This window comes from Lepisma saccharinum, chromosome 13 (genome assembly GCF_977018435.1).
Source record: "Lepisma saccharinum chromosome 13, izLepSacc3.1, whole genome shotgun sequence".
NCBI classification, from domain to species: Eukaryota; Metazoa; Arthropoda; class Insecta; order Zygentoma; family Lepismatidae; genus Lepisma; species Lepisma saccharinum.
In genome coordinates, this window is record NC_139241.1 from 42,073,553 (window position 1) to 42,096,154 (window position 22,602).

At 39.1% G+C, this 22,602-nt stretch overlaps 1 protein-coding gene across 9 annotated transcripts in view; it reads right to left on the reverse strand.

Moving 5' to 3' along the window:
- Positions 1-22,602, reverse strand: part of wupA (troponin wings up A) — a 108,985-nt gene that overhangs the window by 1,316 nt on the left and 85,067 nt on the right. For all 9 annotated transcript variants that reach the window (XR_014442876.1, XM_083134082.1, XM_083134080.1 and 6 more), the window contains one exon: positions 1,197-1,221. Coding sequence is in view for 8 of the 9 variants with exons in the window: in XM_083134082.1 (XP_082990208.1) it covers positions 1,197-1,221 (25 nt within the window). In the remaining variant the exon portion in view is untranslated. The remainder of the gene's footprint in view (positions 1-1,196; positions 1,222-22,602) is intronic.

Sequence of the window (22,602 nt, forward strand, 5' to 3'; positions counted from 1 at the left end):
CTCAATCCTATCTGACACTGCATGCATCTATTTATTACCCTTTTCTTAGAAAAATATTGCACTTCTGTCAGTTTTTTCTGAAAGTTATAGAACACTCCTACATGCATGCACACTTTGCTCATGTAGAATTGCTTAGTAAACAAACAAGGCATGAAAGTACACAAATATAGGTCAAGCTAAGAAATGTTCAAGAGTATGTATTTATCTGTGAATCTTCTGGAGTATTTAATGTGACTAAAATACCTCTTTACATTGATCATTAAACTAGGTAGTGGCTATAAAAAATAATAAGAACAAATGTGCTTAGACTTTTGTGTATTTCTCATGCAGAATGAAAATATATTCACTTCATCTTAATATCATACTTTGGTATTTATGGTCTCATATTATTTTTGCTGCCTTTTCTGTTTGCTGTGCATGTGCTTTGTGCAGTTCCATTGTGTGAAAATTTTCCAGAGTAAATAAAAAGTGATACTTCCATAACCACTCACATCCACGTAAATTCTAGTGACTGGCCAATGCTATACTGCCGGACTCTGTAGCCAAGTGGTCAACACATGCTGCGATGCCAAGGGTCCCGGGTACGAATCCCGCTCGGGCTTGGTTGTTTGTGAATGTCCATTCATCAATTTCATCATTTCATCATTCATCCTAATCTTCGCAAATTAGCCAAGAGGCACAAAATGCAAAGTAAAATAAACTAAATCAATCAATCAACCAATGCTATACTATGCAGGAAAAAAAAATCAAACATCTCTAATTACTGGTTACTATTACGATTGACCAAATCCAGTTTTTAGTGTCTGAACTAGCATCTCAAATATTTGTTAATTACAATGATAATCCTGGGAAAACTACAAATATGTCATATTTTCTGCCCCAAGTTTACTGTAGTTTTTATAAATATACTTCTGATATTGCACTTTTCGTTTTATTTATTTGAAATAACTTCTGTTAGATCAGAATACTTAGAAACTTGAAAGTGGAGAAGAAAAAAGTGCCCCCCCCCTCTTCTGCTCATTCTTAATTTTGAACACTTGTTGATAATACAACAGCATGTTAATGAAAGTAAAGCATTTCGTATTGTGAAAATTCCCATTTCGAACACTGGATTTGTGTAGTTTGTGGTTTGTGGAGTGAGAAATCACTTGTGCGATATAATTCTGTATTAAGCTTGTAAAAGTAATTACACTCACCTTCACCTCCAGGAGCCTTCTCACCCTGTAATAAACAAAAATACATTTGTAGTATCATTAAATTATTTGCAACAGTTGTTCACAATTAGCTAAGATCGGCCAGGGCCCAGATTTTCAGTCAAACTACAGGTGGTCCTGGGTTAGATACCCCACAGAAGCACATACTGGTTCGGATCCCACTTTAAACTGTAGGTCCAGTGCCGATTAGCCTTACTGTGCATAATGTGGACTTAAAATTCCAACTCAATCAATGAATCAAACCACAACTTCCTACTTTTGATTTTTTTTCAGAAATAGTATTAAACCATTTATAATTATAGATGGCCGGGACATCGTTAGGGTGGGGCTTAGCCCCCTCCCAAAACAAAAATTTGACTAATTAAAAATTATCCTTTATTGTTATATACAACCTGTGTTCAATAGATACGGTGAAAGATTGAATGAATGATTTCATGATTTATTTGCAGGAAAGGTGGTACATGTATGCAGGAATACAGCTTATTGTCCTTCAAAATAATCGCCTCCAATGGTGATGCACTTCTGAGAACGCGTGTAGAGGTCTTGCATACTTTGGGCAAAGGCAGCCTGTGGGATGCGGTTGAGTTCAGCGTTCACATTGCATTGGATGTTGGCAATGTCCGAAAACCGTTGTTCTTTTAAGTGTTTCTTCAAGTGAGGGAAAAGGCAGGGGCCATATCTGGTGAATAAGGGGGGTGATGGTGTACAAGAACCTAATTATGTGTTGGGAACTGCTGCATGATTATGGTGGTATGGAGGCGTCCGTTATCGTGTAGCAGATACCAGGATCCATTTTCGGTATACTAGGGGCGCACATGTCTGATTATCTCCAGGTGGTGATCCAAAATGTTCACATATGTGGCCGCATTCAATGTCGTGCCTTCTGGCAGATATTCTTTATGAATGATCCCTCCAGCATCAAAAAAGGTAATCAGCATTGTCTTGATGCGCAACTTTTTGCACCTAACCTTTTTGGATTTCAGTGAAGCTGACGGAATCACTTGTCCCACTCGTACACACACTTTTTCCATACACCTGGCGCAGCATGTCATGACATTTCCTTGGCGTTTTCCCAAGTTTGAAGCACAATTTCACGTTCGTACATTGCTCCATTTCACCCATAACAGCGTTGCTGCCATGCACCTTACTTCCACAACGCATACACACAAATTACACGTCTGGACAGCCACACTACTTTGCAAACGATGAGTGACAGACCTAGGGGTTCACTGACCTGACAATCAACCAGTAGTACCAACTACACCGCACACCAGCAATTCATTCACCGTATTTATTGAACGAAGGTTGTATAATTTTCTGGTAAGTTTGGAAGAGAACCGGAAACACTGCACCAGGAACAAACTTGCTATTCCGAAAAAAATCTTAAGAAGCAAATAGAGAACACCAACATTTCCACCCTTTCATTGCTTACCAGTTTGTAACCAAAGTCATGTAATCTGCCTGCCTTGAGGTTATTACCCTTGCCCTGAGTTCCTAGAAACCATTGATTCAAACCTTTTGTTGCAAATGACCCTTCCCTTAAAGATAGAATCAAAGACTACATCGAGTGGTCAAGCAACACATGGAACTCCGTAACAACTGATTGTTCTGAGATTTAAAATTTCTCCCTGCTTCAGCTTTGGAGATTTGTGTTCTTGCAAGTATCTCGTCTCGGGTTGCTGCGGTCAATGTGTATCTGTTGATGTGTGGCAAGTGTTGCAATGTGTTTCCTTTTTTAATGGATAAGTTGAGAGGTGCACAATTTTCGAAATTGCCACAGAAAGTCACACTAATTCTTTTTTTCTTCTCTCACAACTCGAGGAGGGTTGCCAATCACTTGTGTAAGTAAAGTGCTGCTAAATGTGCTAGAATTATGCTAAATACTACTAAATTTGATGATAGAATTTCAATTTAACTATAATATCAATTTTAAAAGCATTATTATTATTACATCATATTATTGGTATCATTATGTGCCTACTTAAACTCACAGCCAGAAATATGAATAAAATAGAGCTGAGCCGATACCATCGATATCGCAAAGTACTGGTTGTAATTCACTTACCGATACCAGCTGATACTTTTCCGGCATTTTGGTATTTCACGGGGTCGAAAAAATGTCGCGCAACATTTTCGCAGAGTCTAATTATCTTGGAAATTATGCACAATTCAAACTTTCTTTTAATTTTGCACCAATTTTGCATGAAAAATGCATTTTGTGATTACATAACATCTGTTTTGATATTCTGATGTAATTCTTGAATATTCTAAAGCAAATTTCTTGGTAAATTGATGGATATAATTGGAGAATACTTAACACCAATAGTGATCAATATTTTGAACAAATTTTTAGTATTGCAATGTTCAAGTATCGGTCAGCCCTAGAATAAAACACAATGTCACTTTCTTGAGGAAAGCAACGTCTTGGCAAATAACAAGGAACACCAGCACAAAGCTTGAATGGAGACACTACAAAGGTCGCACTGCGTCGCAAATACTCTCTGAATTGCTTGTCATAAAATGTTCCCGTGAAAGGACTGTCTCACTAAATGACCCTCTGTGTCGAACCTGAACCTGAGGAAGCAGTCTTTCTTGCTTTGAGGTATCAAGGGGAAGAATGGAAAATATAAAAGAAATGGCAAGCAAATGGTAACGAAAACTTATCCCCGAGTTATTTTACCCTTGTTTCAGTGCACCGTTTCTGAAATGGAAATACATTGATCACTCCATAGATAGTTAAATTTTTTCTTCCTCAATAAATCTTTGTTTTTGATTCATTTTGTTCATTCTGCTAGATTTCGCCACTAAGTTAAACACAGGATGCCTAGTGCCAGCACAGTCCAAATAATGACCTCAAGCAAGCAATAACTTTCTGGAGGAAGGTGTGTGGGAGAGGCACAAGAGGGTAAAAATGTGGAGCAGTCTACTTATGACATGGTACCTTGTGAAAGTTAATTTATATTACTGTCTGATGGAAAGAAATAGAAATATTATTTTTCTTACGTGTTTTGCTCTTAATATAAGCATTTCTAATAAGTATCAAATGATACTTGTTACTCATGCATGATTTGTTAATGATGATATACAAATAATGACTAACACTATATGAAAGTGTGTTTTAAAAATCCGAACTGGATAAAATTTGAAAATGTGTTCGGCTTCTTTGTGGTGTTATATGAGCAGGGCCGGATTAACCTATGGGCAAATGGGGCAATTGCCCTGGGGCCTCCACCAAAAGGAAGCAGTGAAAGGCATCCACCAAATTTATATTTTAACCAGCTGGCTATACGTGTGAACAATTACATAAGAAGTTGTATTTTAAAAATCAAAAAAACTTCAATATTGTCGTATGTCTACACTGATCTGGTTCAGTATTCTAAATGAACTTGTAGTGGCAACTCCATTACAAATTACATCTGCATCTTGCGAGCATCTACGAGGAGGATCTGGAACCCTCGCTAGAGAATGAGTTGATACAGTTTGCACACCTAGTAAGCAGTAGCAATGTCAAACATCAGGAAGACATCCCAATGGAACTGTCTATGTATAATATTGTATGCAAGGACCCGTTCCACGGTACATTTCCCAATGTCGAAATTCTCTTTAGTATGTATTTGGTCTTAATGGTAACAAACCGCAGCGGTGAAAGATTTTTCTCAAAAATAAAATTAGTGAAAAACAGGCTTTGTGCTGCCATGGGACAGGATCGCTTATCCAATCTTTGTTTATTAAACATTGAACATGAACTTCTTCCTGAATTGGACTTCCGATGATATAGTAGTTGAATTTTCGGTGCAAAAGGCAAGAAAAGAGTGTCTACTATAAGTGTTAAACCTTTGGGAATTTTCTTGAAGAAAGTGTAGTTACTACAATTTCCACAATGAACCTGTCGGAAATTGTCCAGTAGATGGACCGTGCATATGTAGTGACATATTTACTCTTAATTGTAAATAATACCATCCATAATAAATTATGTATGTAAGTACTGTCTATACTCAGTTCTCTGTTTCCATCTGAACTCCCTTAGTATTTACTACATATTGTAGTTACGGTGTTCACTCTTCATAATGTACTGTAGACGCAGAATTTTACTGCTGCTATAGCGCTACAATTTTCGTCCTGTAAGTTTATTTTACTGCACTATTTTCCCTGCAAACCTATCTGCAATATGTTCGATTGTGAATGCTACTGATTCTAAAATCAGGTCTACCATTTCAACTGCTGAAAATAGGTGGTTAACATATTTAGCTACAAAGCTCCTAGTAAAAATAATAAAAAAATGGGGGGCTCCCACAAAACATTTTGCCCAGGGGCCTCCACAAACCTTGATACGGCCCTGTATATGTGGGTGGATCAAATTAAAAGTGAACAGTGTATGTATTGGGTTATATTTATGTATGTGTGTGGCGACAACCCTGCGTAGAGGTAGAGCGGAAGGTAAGGAAGGAAACCCCTACTGCATAATGGACTCACCCTAGATAGTCATGCGCAAGCACATGATATGCGTAGACAGTTGGGCAGCAGTATCGTCTGAGCAGTAATCAAGGCCAATTGGCCCAGCCTGTTGTCCTCTGGAGTGGTTTTGCTGCATGACAATATGCGACCACAACCACATACGTCAGCTGTTACAAAGAACACGTTGGCGACGTTTGGGTGCCCACCTTATATCTCTGATCTATCGCCATGTGACTTCCATGTGTTTGGTCTGTTGAAAAAATGAAGGGTCGGCGCTTCCACTCGGACAGTGAAGCCCTGGACAATGTTCGCTACTGATTCTGATAAAGAGTTCTACGAGCAGGGTATTCACCGCTTGGTGAAACAGTGGGACAAGTGCTTGTGTAACTGCAAATTACGTTTGAAATAAACCTAGTTGATTTCATTCTGTGGCTCCTGTTCCATTTTCATTTGATTCACCCTAATATTATGATTAGAAAATTGGTGTCCTCACTAATCCTGCCAGCGAGGATAAGTGATTAGATGAAATTGATACAGGGTCATGCACACAGGGACACCCATACTTGTGCTTGAACCTTTGAACCGCAAGTCCTTACCACAGTGACACAAAATAACTTGGACAACTTGCTTCATGGATAAAATCCTGACAGTGTTAGTGCAAACAACCTGTGGAGTGGCTATGAAACCAAAATGGTGCTGTGTAATGTTAGGAAGGTGGTGTTTAAATCATGTAGCATTTCACTTCTAAACAATAACATACTATTCTCTGGATCTTAGCTGAATGTGAACAGATTACTTTTATACAAATTTTATTTTAGTCTTGTTACTGACAGTTTCATATTTCGTGACAACTAACTTGTTCATCTGGTTGTCATTAATTATAATTATTCATTCAAAATACTTCCATAGATCTATATTCCTAGCTTCATGTGATCACCAATTTAATTACTTTCCTCAGTATTTCATGACGAGCATACTGTATTGATGCATACATCTTTTTATACGGATACAAGACATATTTTTATTGCTGATACTCCCACAAATTATTCTTTGCAAATGACTTTACTATTGAACCATGTGATTATAAAATTTCATACAATAATGAAAATAATTTTAAAGAAAGCCAAATTTCAACAACTTGATGAAATTTTTCTGCAAAAAGCACCCTTAACGGCAGAATGGAACTGCCTCAATGGTTCTAACGATCGGAAATTCAAACCCCCTTTAAATAGTTTGAGACATCATTTCTCACCCCAGTTGTAATCAGAAAGCTATCGAGCACACAGTTGTTGCCTCCGATTTATAGTCGGGTTACCAATTAATACGATAGGAGTTACAGCAAGGAGTAGTGTGCTGTCGTAGTTTCATTTCAGGAGTGCTTTATCTACGATCAGAGGAGACGATCTTCACATCTAGTTCTACAGGTAAACTAACATTCCTTTACCCCCTTTCTATTATTCTCATGACCCCACCAGACCAGTCAACCGAAGTGTTAAAATGAAATGTTAGTGTTCTCCTAAGGTGGTAAACCAATTTGTTAGAAATAAGTATTATTATTTAACATTAAGGAATTACAGTGTGATAAGTACAATGGTGCATTATCATAGACTTTTCATGCAGATCATTTGATGCATGCACTGTGTATCCTCCCAGCCGACAAGGATCCGCTAACTCTTTATTTATCTTGGAAGCTTCATGTCAGTTCTTAGATATCTCCACCTTCATAACTACAACTTAGATTTTTCAATATTCATCACAGCAAAACAATAGCATATATATATATATATATATATATATATATATATATATATATATATATATGGGGCCTCCCTGTTGGCATTGTGGTAGCGTCGTCACCTTGTAATTAGAGGGTCCCAAGTTAGATTCCCTGTGGTTCAGATTTCACTATAAACTGTAGGCCTAGTCCCGATTAGCCTTACTGTGCATAAAGTGGACTTAAAACACCAACTCAATCAGTAGCATTTATTCATGCCTATACTACTTGAGGGTATACAGTATCAGTGATTTATCCACACACCCCCAACACCCTCCCAAATTTTAGTGAACACCCCCCCAAGCAGAAAAGTGGAACACCCCCCCTACAGGGGGGGTGTAAATATGGATGTTTATATCAACAATAGAATAACAATACTTCAACATTAACAGAAAGGAGCATAGTCCAATGGACCTTTCGGTCAACTGAAACCAAAGTGTCAAGGAAGGAGGGTGGAATGTGCAGCATGGCCATTTCCTGGAAACACTAGCTCCCTTGACAAGGCTTCGGTCAGCTCTGGGGAAGGGACACTGCCATCTGGAAAATGTCAAACTCTCACCTCTCGCCCTCCTTACAGGGAGCACATTCCGCGCACAGTGTTGACAGTTCAGCGTTTGAATACCTTATATATTTCTTAAATACGTTAAGATTCGTAAATTCAATTATTCAACCCCTGAGTCAATGAAATTTACATTTTGTTACATTTTCCTTTCAATTCTTTCATGTGAAAAATGTACGATAAAAGTAAGGGAAGAAATTAAAAGATACAGGTTTGACTCCTTGTAGTGAATTCTGTTACTATGGTTAGCAACACTATTTTCTGTAACTTGGCGAGAAGAATGATTTTGGAGCGGTAGAGAAAAGAACAGTCAAATGCCTTTGGCCTTAGGTCAGTCTCAATGTAGCATCTCCGTTCGTGTGTTGTCGTTCTGTTTAGTGTATAACAATGTCTGAAACTAGACTGTAAAACTGTCGAAGAAGATAGAGAAAATGAAAAACCAGACAGAAAGAAACCGAAAGTGGTGAGTAGAAAATCAGTGACACTATATGTAGGTATAATTTCTTCCAACCGATATTCATAAAGTACCAATATAAAATTTTCTGACCGAGTATTCGATATAAAATGGCAAGTATTTCATGAAGAACCTAAGTGATTCATTCACGTCTATAGTTGATGACCATTTTTGTGGCTCCAAGAGTTCTTACCTTTGTAAAAGAAATTAAAATAAAGTTGCGTTACGATACTATTAGAAAGAGAGTTGTAAAAGGGGGAGGGTCCACGTGTGGTGCTTGCCTGGGCGCTAAGTACAAATGGGGTACCGAACAAGCAAAACAGATAAAAATAGAAAAACGTTAACGTCGTGGTGCCCTGTGAAATTACTGGTACCCTATTAAATTAAAGTTATTGTCAGTTTGCAAAGATATAGCTTTAGTAAAGATTGTCTTTCTCTTTGTATCTAGTCGGTTCACTGACATAATGACATGTTTAAGTTTATTCAACTTTTCAGAGGAAGCAAAGGAAGTGTAAGCAGGCCCGTAGGTAGCTAGAGGGGGCAGGGGACAACTGCCCCCCTGATAGCCTGCTTTGCCACCCCTGTGAAAAATACAGAACGCCTAGAATTCTCACTAATCTTTACAATTACTCTAGCAACATAACGAAGACACTTATTGATTTTGTGATTTATAAACGTGTGGGGGATTCAGTATAAAGTCGTTATCAGGATTGGGAGGGAAAAATTTCTTTTTTGGTAATAGTGATTCATGTGGTAGAGAGAGGGAGTGGATATTTGATTTTTGTTACTTAGCGTTGCTTTTCTGCCACTTCTAGCTAATCACAACAATGAATGATGATGTGAAATTGATGAAGAGACACTCATAAACAGTGCCGCAACCACAGGGCGGCAGGGGGCATTGTCCCCCCACCCTCCTGACCTTGGAAGGAAGTCCATTCTAGGTGAAGCAAACATTGAAAAAAAAAAAAAACAAGGCTAAGAGAATGTAAGAATAGCAGGACAATTGGATACTCATGATGGAATTAGGTTTTACGAGATTCTTGCATTTTTCTTCGAGAAGGCCAAGGGCACTTGCAAGGGGCAATTACCCCCCTCTCGATTTCAAATTTTATACAAATAAAAGTACATTTCGTAAAATGTTCTTGCTCGCTTTGCTCGCAATGCCTTCTATTCTTATAGTCCAAGTTCAGAGCCATAGCTATGGGGCGGTGGGAGTCAGCCCTGGGAACCAAACGATCTATATGAAAAAAAAATGTTAAAGAGAATGCCATAGTGCCCCGTAAAATTATTAGCGCCCTATTAAAACAATTTCTTTCTATGAAACTTAATATGAAATATTAATGATTACACTGTAATCCAAGAAGTCATTGATCAATCAAGGGATTCCTATTTGTTTGTCAGGTGTCAAAACATGTATTTCAACTATAATATAATACAATTCGCACAATATTTTGCAAAATGGTTAACGTAACCAGTAACCAAACATTGTCTGTAGTGATGCAAGAGTCTCCCCTTTGAAGGAAATAGAATCAGTGTTGGACACCCATATTTTACCAAGTACAAAAAAAAAAGTATTACAAATTTTTACATAGTTCATCAAAGTGTAGATAATATGTAATCATTATTATTTAATTAATTCGATTTTTCTTGCATAACAGAACACAATGGGGTTGTTGGATTCTCGTTAGATTCCATTGATTCCTTTGTGTGGAAAAATCTTCCATACTGGAAACTAGAGGGAATCATTATGAAGCATGATTTATAAAGGGCTCCCTTAATCAGTTCTTCAGAGAGGCCCATTAATCGTCTATTAACATTATCAACCTGTAAATATCAAGTAGATACAGTCCCTATTAGCCTATTTATGTTAAACTTTATATTCTTTGGCAATCTGGAAAGGTCATTATCGAAAAAATACCATTTGATGTTGCTCGAAGTTTTTTTTTGTCCGTTGCAGTTTCAAGATATCATCCCTTTTCTGTTACTTATCTCTTTTGGGGAAGGTGTCAAGTACCTCTGTGTACCCTGCTATATCTGTCAATGCGACCGACACAATATATTAAAAATTTGCATCTCTAGAATTTACTTTGCCCCCCCCCCCCCAAAGAATTCCTGGCTACGGGCCTGAGTGTAAGGAATTAAACATAAAAGAAATTTAATTTACATTATGTCCCAAATTTATATCTGACCATAGGCACACCAGTGAGGGCACGACGGCACTTGCCAGTTGCCACTGCCTGCTGGAAAACGTGGAGAGAGAAAATTTGTTTGGTTCATTGTGCTCTTTGTGTTGGATAGTGAAATAAATGCTATTCAATTTTTAAATAATTGAAAATAAAATTAAGCATTGCCTCAATTTTGAAGTGAAAATTCATTTTCTTCCTTTTGCAGTTAACATGCCATGCGTTTATTTGCACATGCTATTTCGTTTTCTTTTAAGGCAAAGAGGCACGTGACTCCTAATTCCCTAGAGTCTCTCATTTAGTATTTGAAAGATAAACTCTCAAAAGCGCCAAGCGTATTTTCCAAAGTTTTGTAAGGGTATAATGCATATTATTAATTAAACATAGCGACATTATCCCATGATGTTTACTCTTTACAATCTTGCTTTGCTCCTTCGGCGTCCTCTTTACCTCACCACATGCCCCCTGTCCCCTGCCCCCTACTGTTCTAACAGAAAATATGCATGTATAATTTTAATAGTTCTATGTAGCGAGTGAGTTCCAAATTCTGCTGGTGTTTTCAAATCTCTGTTTAAACGATGATTCACAAACTGAAATAAAGTAATGAAACTCTATATATTTAGAGCATGGCCATGAAGACGTTAAAATATAGTGGGAAGTTGGGCTGCACGTTTGATAGATACCTGATATTGCTTTTGAATGAAATCGGTCAAGGAATTTCATATTGAAGTCTTCAACGAACGAGCAAAGCAAGATTGTAAAGAGTAAACATCATGGGATACTGTCGCTATGTTTAACTAATAATATGCATACTCAGTTTGCAAAGAAATAGTTCTAAAAATTTTCTTGCTCGCTTCGCTGGCAGTGTCATAATTTATTTAAGTCATATTATATCTGCATTTATTACTACTACTTCAGACAGGCAAGTGCAAGCACACCCATGCAATGCATTGTTACTGATATTTCAATTTGGCACCCCCAAGTTGAACTCCGAGTTACACCTACGGCAAGAACGATACAAATACAGTTAAAATATTGCGCAAGTGTTCCTAATTTCTTTATAACTAGCTTAAGAATTGCATGAAATGATTCCTGGTAATAATATGTTAAAATTTTGTGTTTTTTAACGTCATCCCTTGTGTTTTGTCTAACGATTGATTAAATCAAGTACTGAACATTATCGGAAGGAAAGCAATACTCGAAACGTTAAACTGAAATGTTAACATTAATCTATTTTCCATTTTTTCCTGTATTTGACATCTTTTTTTCTTCTGAAATGTTACGTGAAGGGAAGAGAGGTGGGGGGAGGGGGTGATTAATCTCTAGAAACATCCTTGAAGAAATTGAATTAGGGCGAACATTTTTAAAACGGTCCAAAATATGCACTTAACTTCCCCAAACTTACACCCCCCCAAAATTTTCCAGCACCCCCCCAAGGGAAAAATCCTGGATAAACCCCTGTACAGTATGTAACATTGTTACTCGTATATATAGAATTTCCGAGGAAAATGTCATATCTACTAGTAAATATAATCATTTTCATATGTACCTGGAAATTAATGTTAATGAAGGTTTCACCAACAAATGTCAATAAAAATGTATGTTCAAAGTGTATAAACAGAGCATATAATTTGTGTGAAAAGAGAAAAACACGCGGTTTCATGCAACATTGTTATTCATACAGGCAAGAGTTTCAATCTTCCTCGCATACAGCACCACTGCTATTCGGGCGATTTTGTGCAGTTTGCAACTTCGTAACAAGTTTGAATATGCAGGCACGCTCCCTGTCAAGCGGAATGCTGCCGTAGGTATTGTTGTAGGCCTATTGTCTATCTATCAGCGTGTTCGAAATGGTCAAGATGAAGGAGCTTAGTTCTGATCTGAACTATGTTATTATAAATTTGGCTCTTCGCGGTTATTCGTTAAGAAAAATTGGACAAACAGTCAATAAAACACACCCCACAGTTCAATACATAGTAAACAAATTTAGAGAGGAAGGTTCAACACAGAATATGCCGAGAAAACCAAAAGAGAGACTGTTGAATAAACGTGATGAACGCTTTATTTTAAATAGAGTGCGAGAAAACCCCCGACTAAGTGTTCCTCAGTTACGACAGTTAGTAGAAAATGTTGCTGGCAAGATGATGTGTGATCAAACTGTCCGACGTGCCTTGTGGAAGCATGGATATCATGGCAGAATACCACGAAAGAGGCCGTATGTAAATAAGGTGAATCGCAGGAATAGACTTTCATTTGCGAAAGAGCACATCCACAAGGACCAGGAATTTTAGGATAGTGTCATATGGGTCAGACGAGTCCAAGATTAAATATATATGGGTCAGATGGGATAAATAGTGTTTGGAAAAAATCAAATAAATACAATGATCACATTAACACTGTTCCAACAGTTAAACACGGTGGTGGGTCATTAATGATTTGGGGCTGTAAGTCGTCCAAAGGTGTTGGTACCATCCAGTTTATTGATGGTGTCATGGATGCATATGTCTATTTGGACATATTGAAGAACAATGTAAAGCAGAATGCCCAAAAAATGGACATGCCCCTATCTACAGATTCCAACAATACAATGATAGTAAGCATAAGACGTGAGTTAACATGAATTGGCTAATATGGAATGGGCCCAAACTATGTACTACAAACACCAGCTCAAAGTCCACACTTAAATGCTATTGAGCATTTATGGGTAATTTTGAAGAGGCGAGTCCATAAAGCAGGCATCAAGTCCAAACAAGAGTTGAAAACTGTTGTGCAAGCCGAGTGGAATAAAATAAGCTCTAAAACATGTTGGAAACTGGTTAATTCTATAAAGAACAGGTGTCAAGCAGTAATTAAAGCCACAGGATATGCATCAAAGTATTAGAACTGTCAGTCAATTTGCTCTGAATATACTTTTTTCTTTTATATTACTAAGTGTACGAATAGAAAAGTTGCACAAAAAATGGCATGTTTCTCTTTCAGTTTCATTAAATTTATTATTGTCATTGGTTATACAGAATTTGGGTAAGATTTTATGTTCCTAATGATATTAGTTATTGAATTGTAAAGAAACAATTTCAAAAGAGTGTATTTCCTTTCAGATATTAAAGCGTTTTCTTTGAAAATCTATGTGTACGAATAAGAATGTTAATACTGTATCTTGACTTTCACCATTCCCAATATCCTATCCATTTATTGTATTTCTGAGATGAATAACTCAACTTTCTGGATACAATTTATCCATTATACTGATATCTTGTTGATTTTCAGCTACAGGCTCATATCACAGCTTGGTTAAGACACTAATCACATTCTACATGTAATAGGGAACATTTTAGTCTTGCTACTCACCACCCTTGTTACGACATCTTATGCATCACAATTTTCAGTATAACTTGTTCATCTGGCTATCATTCTTACAATTATTCACTTTCAAAAGTAAATAAATATAGATGAAGCCTCTTCAGTGAGAAACATTGCATCTTTTTATGCAAGCCTACTAATAGGCAAGCTGGAGGACACTGCTCTTTATCTAAGCACTCAAAATACATCTCTAGCTCTATTCCTCTGCACTCATGTTGCTTGAACTTATTTGGTCTCCAATTGAACTTCTTTCCTCAATATTTCATGATTCAGCATTATTATTTCTTTGATACAGATACAGGCCATTTATAGGCTGATATGTAGGCCCATGTTCTCGATTTAATCCTTAGTCAATGGCATCTTCACCACCAGTTTAGCAACTTTTCCGTGCCCTTCTGGAACCAAATTTGTAATGATGCGATCATTACTGGATCCTTTTTTATGTTATAAATTGTGTATGTCTATGTCCTGTACGTTTGAGTTCTTGGCCGTTGGGGAGCGGTAAGTTTCCAGTAACGGTTTAGGTCATTAGCGGGGCCTATAAAAGGAAGGGAAGGCAGCAGTCGGCCTCAGATGTTTTGGTGCGATACGGCGAGGTAAAGAGGTGTCTCTTCTCTATGGGGCGAAACGAAGACTTCTCTTGATAATATGAATAGGCGGATACTTTAACTTTCTTTCTTTTAATACACACACTTGCTCTTTTCACATTATTTCAATAGTTTATTTCATGTGGGAAACCGGGTACACAACACACATACCTTCAGCCACCTTTTTTGGTACTGAGGGTTATACTTTTTTTTTTACTCGTGGAGCCAGTGGCTACGCGAGTCTACACACTCTCTTCGGGAAGGGGGGACAGGGTAAACCGGAATGTAGATTTTGCGAATAACGGCCAAGAATTAACTTCTGTAAATATATTATGAATAAACCTATATATATCTAAAAGGAAATGGGCGTTAAGTTGTAATTTGAAGAAGTACGTGTCTATTGCCTAAACTAGCATCCACAGAACTTCAGGTACTGCAAGTTTTGAACCTCGGGACAAGGATTCAAAAATGTATGGTAGTGTATATTGTGTATGTTGCTGAGAATCAGCTTAAAAGCACAAAATATACCGTTACATACTGGGGGCTCGTCCGGGATCTTTTTTGTGAAAAGTACTGAAGGCATTAGTTATTGTGAAGTGGAAAGAAAATAATAGAAGACAAAATGGCAATTCAAATAGACAGAGAGCTCATTAGCAAGTTGCTAGGCAATGCGAACTTGGAAGGAAGGCCTGAGGAAGATATTGTGGGGGAACTTGAGAGACTTTCTCTAAATGTTACACAAGGAACTTCGATAAGGACCGGCGAGGAAAAAATGAGCAAAATCTTGGAAAAAAGCAACATTAACATTCCGATCTTTAAGGGAAACGTCGGCGATGTAAGTCCACACGATTATTTGTATGAATTACGCAATTATCAGGAAATCATGGAAATTGGGGATACTTTTCTCTTAGATAGAATCTTGCCGCTTTCGTTGAAGGAAATCGCTGCAGATTGGTTCAGATTTTCGAGACCATTCGGCACTTTTAGGGAATTTGAGAAGGCGTTCTTGGAAGAATTCTTTAGTGTCGATTACGACTCGGAAATAGCAAGGATCATTCAGAACAATTACCAGTCACCAGACCAGTCTCTTCTTGCATTTATTCGACACACCAGGAAGCTTTTCGCAATGAGGGAGAAACGGGGGACAGAAGACGAGGTCATCCAGCACGTTTTGAAATTTTCCCATCCTAAATTCAGAACACACTTGTACAACAGAACATTCGCAACAATCAAAGATTTGGAAACCCATTCTATGGACATTCAAAAGAGATTGTATTCAGAAGCCCTGTACTATTGTCCAGAACTGAGGGACAACAGTTCGCCGCATCTGTCTGCCATGCCGACTTCAGCGAGTGGCACAAGGCAATTAGCAGCCGCGGGGACAATGAACACTTTCGGCCGCGTGGGAACAGAAGTATCAATGAGCGCCATAAATCCTGGACTGGTCAACCGGCTAAGCTTTTCCGGGAATGTTGGGACCCCGTCGAGAGCAGAAGAACCGACGAAGAGAAGGGGGATCCGTTGTTTTCGGTGTGACGGTCTTGACCACAAAGCCGCCATGTGTACTGCTCCAAAAAACTCGTTAGGCCCGAACAGAGCGACACCGCCATCGTAGCAGGCGCTGCGTGGAAGAAAAACAAAGGGGGGAGTAGGAAGATACGCAACTGCAGGAATTTCACTTCTGGCGACAAAGAGCCGTTAGTCCCCTGTAAAATCAATGGAAAGGACTTCTCCTTATTCGTAGACACAGGGGCCTCTGTGAGCACTGTAAATTTAGAGATCGCAAAACAACTGGAAAAACAAGGAAATAAGATTAACAATAAACGTATCAATATTTCTTTGGCAGTAGGCTCTGTACAATCATGTGGGGAAATGTATCTTACTGTACATTTGAATGGGGTGAAACTTAGGCATAAATTCGTCGTTTTGCGCGATTGTTTCAAGGGATTCATCGCAGGTCGTGGGTTCATAAGGCAAGCCGGATTATCTCTGCACTTGAAAGAGGGAGGCTACAGCTTTGCAGACAGTGACGTCATCTATTTGTTTTCTGCGGAGAAGAGGGAAGCGGGGATGAGTCTTCCGATTCTGCAGGGGATAACGTCGACTGTGGAGGCTGGAGCTGGGGCAACCGCGACGGTAACCGCGACGATGGGAAAAAGTGAAACATCTGATGCAACAACCGCGACGATGGGATATTGCCAAAGACGTCCCGAAATAGCAGAATTGATTGAGCGTGCAGAATGTTCACCAGAAGTAAAGAAGAAATTAGCAGATATTTTAAACATCTACAGTAACGTCTTTTCTGAAAAACCTGGCGTTACACACATCTTACAGCACAAAATAGAACTAACCGATAGGACACCATTCTATTCTAAGCTTCGTATTTTGACTCCAGAAAAGCAAGAAATAATGGATAACTGTATAGATGAGCTGTTAGCTGGGGGTTTCATTGAGCCCTGCAAATCTAATTACATTAATTCACCGTTGTTAATCAGGAAAGGGGATAAATACAAGGTGATCCTGGATCCTCGAAAGACAAACGCAGTAACAAAGAAATCTAGGAATGAAGTCCCGGATATGTTTGAATCTTTGAGTAAATTAGGCAAGGCTAGATATTTCTGTAAATTAGATTTGGTAAACGCTTTTGGCCAGCTTTTATTGGAAGAAAACTCACGCCAATACACGGCATTCAACACTTCACGAGGAATCTTTCGCTATTTGAGATGTCCCTATGGATTGAGCATGATTCCTAACACACTGGCGAAACTGATGAATATTGTCCTTGGAGAGCTGCAGGGTGTCTCATGCATTGCATTTTACGATGACATTTTGGTTTATGGAGAAACGGAGGGAGAATTGTTGCTCGCGCTGAAAGAAGTTTTGGAGAGAATACACAAGGCGAACTTAACACTTTCACCATCGAAGTCCCAACTTTTTACTTCGGAAGTGGATTACCTGGGTTTCAGAATTTCTCACAAGCAAGTGATGTGCCACCCATCCAAGATTGAGTATTTGGACCAGATAAGGGCTCCGAAGAATGTGAAGCAACTCCAGAGCATTTTAGGATTCTTCGGATTTCTGAAAGGTCACATTAGCCACATGTCAGAGTTGACGAGTCCTCTCACTGACATGTTACGTAAGGGAATTCGCTTTCGGTGGACGGATGTTCACGAAGAGTGCCTGACCAAACTGAAGGAAGCTGTAAAGAATAACGTTTCTTTGTACATTCCCGTACTGAATGAGCCGTTCGTCATCTACAGCGACGCGAGCGATAACTGCGCCGGTTTCTTACTAGGACAGAGGGACCAAGGGGGGAAACTGCATGTTGTATCCTTTGGAAGTAAAAAGTTCTCACAAGCCCAGAAGAACTACAGCACAACGCACAAAGAATTCCTCGCTTTGCTCCTTGCAGTCGAGACTTTCGACAAGTACATCTGCCACGCTCCGGCAGTGGAAGTTTTCACTGACCACAGTGCTCTGACCACGATATTCAGTACTGAAAACAAGAGCGCAAAGATGTCAAGGTGGACAGCTCGTCTCTCGCGCTACCCTCTGCTCATCAAATACGTGAAAGGAGAGCTAAACCTGGTAGACTTTCTATCGAGAAATGAAGTATGCAACACCCATCCGTCTGAGTACGACGGGTTACCCGCAGCGCAGGAAACATTCCCCCTGGAAGATGAAAATGATGAAGGCTACGTAAAATTCGAGATGGAAGACGGAGTTGTGATCGATTCGTCAGATATTGCACAGAAACCAGTTGCTGACCTCAGTGCTTTGTGCACTATACAAAGCGCGAAGCAAATAAAGAAGAAACGACGAGAAAATTTGCTTCGAGGGATCAAACTACCCAAGGTTCGTCTCTCTAAAAGTGAAAAGATGCAGGGCTTTTCATTGTTGCCTTTCTCCGTGGCCGAGGGGAATGAAGAACACGAACCGCTGGATCCGAGCAGGCTTCTGGACACCACTTCAATCATTTCAGAGCAAATGAAAGATAATTTTCTTGCAGACTTAGCGAAGACTGTTAGGAACGAGGAGGTGGAAGGGACGAAGATGTACAAGGAAAAGTTGAAGACACTGGCCAAATCTTCGTATTTCGACGATGATGGAATCCTTAGGAGAAATTTGCCTGCAGAAAAGTACAAAGAGAAAGGAACTGGCAAAATATGGGCACCTCTTTCTCTACGTGCGCAAATTCTTATGTCCTTGCATGATAGTGCATTCGCTTCTCATCCTGGAAGATTAAAAACTTTAGCAAAGGTCAGAGAACAATACACGTGGTTAGGCCTAACAAAAGACGTTATTCAATACTGTAAGTCGTGCCAACCATGCTGTGTATTTAAAGGGGACACTACTAAGAAGCAAGGCTTCATGGCAAGTACTAAGGAAACAGAAGTTGGCAAGAACTTATACTGTGACATTCTGGGACCAGTCGTTCGTTCGAAAAAGGGAAATTTCCAATACGTTCTAGTATGCGTTGATAGTTTTAGCAGATTTACTATCTTGCGCCCTCTTCGCGTTGTGACTGCGAAATCTGTGCTAGAACAATTACTGGATATATTCTCGATCCATGGATTCTACCCGAGAATCTCCACTGATAATCAAAGCATTTTCAATTCCAGAATGTGGAAACAGATGATGAAGATGTTTGATTCCAAGCAGATCAGAATTTCTCCATATCGCCCGCAGGGCAATCTCGCAGAATGCTACGTAAAGGCAACTAAACGTGCTCTTTCCACACTAATTTCGTCGCACAACGAGTGGGCGTCATCGTTACCGTACGTGCAGTTTGCATTGAATTCCCAAGTTTGCAACACGACCACATTCAGTCCAGCATATTTGCATTTTGGACGTTCTGTGAGGGGTCCTTTCGAGAAGGCCAGGGACGCTTTGCCTCAAGGACCTGAAATCAGACAGGAGGACATCTTGGAATTCGTGGAAGAAACGAAATTCAGGATAGAAGAGGCCAAGAAGATAGCTTGCAACAATCAAGAGCGCATGCATAATGCACAGAAGAAAGTATATGATAAGAAACGCCGCAAGTGCACGTTTAAGGTGGGGGAAAAAGCTTGGCTTAAGGAACATCCTCTCTCTGATAAGGCCCGTGGAGTAACTAGTAAACTCTCGGGGAAGTTCTCTGGACCGCACGCAATTGTTGAGCAAACTTCAGCAAATACTTTCAAACTAAAACACAGCGAGGACGGAAGAATATTGAGAGCCAACAGCGATCAGTTAAAACCTTATTCTTCGCCGCCTGAGTTCGCGAAGAAAGTAGCCGGGCAAAATTCAGCGAAGGGAGCGCACGTATCTTCTCCAGAAGACGAGAATGAAGATGTACCCCAGATGCGTTACAAGCTGAGAAACAGATTCTGATCTAATTTCAAAAGGGGATTTTTGTAAATATTGTATATAGGGATTTATCTATCTTTTCTTTAATTTTTATCTTTCATTTATTTTCTCTCTCTGATACCTCACACACTACTCCTGCAAACGTTTCGTTCCGCAGTCAACAAAAGTAACGCAAAGTTAGTGCGTATTTTTTTACCACGTATTTTCGTCGAGAAGCCGCAGTTCGGTGGTGAGAAAATCCAGTGAATAGCAGTGACATCTCTGGATGTAGAGCCATTTAGACCCATTCATGTGGAAGCCGGTCGAAGCGGTGTCTTCCGATCTCGGCAGGAGCGCAGAGCAGTGGCGTTGCCGGGAGTCGAACCAGCAGCCTTGGTGACTTGGATGGATTTCCAGGAAAATCTATCCCTTGGACAGAAATAGGAGTGCTTCAGAAGTACGGAGAGACTGCAGTGAGTGCCCGCAGGAAGCTGTTCTGATCTTCAGCAACGAAGGAACGACATCCAGGTATGTGAAGTGATGTGCTGTGCGTCGGACCAAGTGATATATATTAACTGTGGGACTTCCGAAAGCTTCGTGTGAACATTGACTGTGAATTTCGGGTGAACTGTTAAGTGAACAGAAACTGTGAACAAGTGTTTTGTGTATATTATTATTATTTTTTTTTTGTAGGTTACAGAACTTTGATATCTCTCTCTTCAGGAAGGGGGGACTATGTAATGATGCGATCATTACTGGATCCTTTTTTATGTTATAAATTGTGTATGTCTATGTCCTGTACGTTTGAGTTCTTGGCCGTTGGGGAGCGGTAAGTTTCCAGTAACGGTTTAGGTCATTAGCGGGGCCTATAAAAGGAAGGGAAGGCAGCAGTCGGCCTCAGATGTTTTGGTGCGATACGGCGAGGTAAAGAGGTGTCTCTTCTCTATGGGGCGAAACGAAGACTTCTCTTGATAATATGAATAGGCGGATACTTTAACTTTCTTTCTTTTAATACACACACTTGCTCTTTTCACATTATTTCAATAGTTTATTTCATGTGGGAAACCGGGTACACAACACACATACCTTCAGCCACCTTTTTTGGTACTGAGGGTTATACTTTTTTTTTTACTCGTGGAGCCAGTGGCTACGCGAGTCTACACACTCTCTTCGGGAAGGGGGGACAGGGTAAACCGGAATGTAGATTTTGCGAATAACGGCCAAGAATTAACTTCTGTAAATATATTATGAATAAACCTATATATATCTAAAAGGAAATGGGCGTTAAGTTGTAATTTGAAGAAGTACGTGTCTATTGCCTAAACTAGCATCCACAGAACTTCAGGTACTGCAAGTTTTGAACCTCGGGACAAGGATTCAAAAATGTATGGTAGTGTATATTGTGTATGTTGCTGAGAATCAGCTTAAAAGCACAAAATATACCGTTACAAATTTTAGATGTTCATGATTTCTAAGCCCGGTCAGCTGCTTACAGTCCATCATTGTCCATGAAATGACTATAAAGTTTGTTGTTTTTGCTTGGAACAGGTCATTGGTGGCAGAGTATGCACCAGTATGACTGTGCAATGCCATTGACATGGCCAGGATTTTCAAAAGGGAGTTTGGTCTTATTTTAGTAGTCAGTTGTATATCTTGTTATCTTTTGATGTTTTTAAGCTGTCTCTACATGATCGAGTGAAACACGATCATCTCCTTGAATGCTATGTTTAAAGGAAGTGTACACGTCATGCTGCTTCTCACATTCGTACTTACCATCCAAGAATTTTTGAGTAGGAACGGTTCTAATGAAAGCCTTTTGTGACTGACTGCCAACCAATCAGAACACATGCTATTGAAATCGATTATTGAAAAGAAGCATTGAGGTACAGAATGCTATTTGTTTATATTCTGTGATGAAGAGAAATAGACGTGGAAAGTGTAAACACATGTTTGTGACTTGCAAGGAATAGATATGGGAAAACCTGCTTAGCGGTAATCCCAAGTAAAATGTAAATAAAATAAAGACTTGCAAGGAAGGAAAGGAGGAGTGGTAGAACATTCTCGTCTGTATTTATTTAATCGCAATTATACAACAAAGAATGATGTATATTTCTACAGCAGTGAGTAAAATGATAATAAAATATATTCAACAACCAACCGTTAAACATAATATTTTGTGTTGATCTTAAATTGAAGTTTAGATAAACACAATGAAAAACAACTATCTGCATATCTAGTTGAAATTATTTTGTTGTATTCACATTATTTTTATTGTATCTCAGATTACATTTAGGCTATTGATACTGAGAATATACATCAACATCAATCACACTTCTTTCTAGTATCTAATATGCCCTACACATCTTCCTTTGGAAAGAAAATTTGTGCCATCTGCCACGTTATGGTAAAATGTGAAATTGTCCAATTTTTCTTTGATCGTGTACATGTGCAACTTCAGACCATTCAAGACTTCCAATAGGAACACTGTTCAATGACTTTCAATTGTCGAATTTAAGCGTTCAGTTCAATGACTTGTTTGTGATTCATTCTATCATGTACAAACAGCTTTATAAGTGCTGGAAAACATTTGAGTTATGTTCTCTACAATCTTGTAGCATGCCACTGACTGAGTGGAGGTCTGGAGAAAAGGTCACAAACCTACTTTCAGCAGGACATTGACTGTGACAA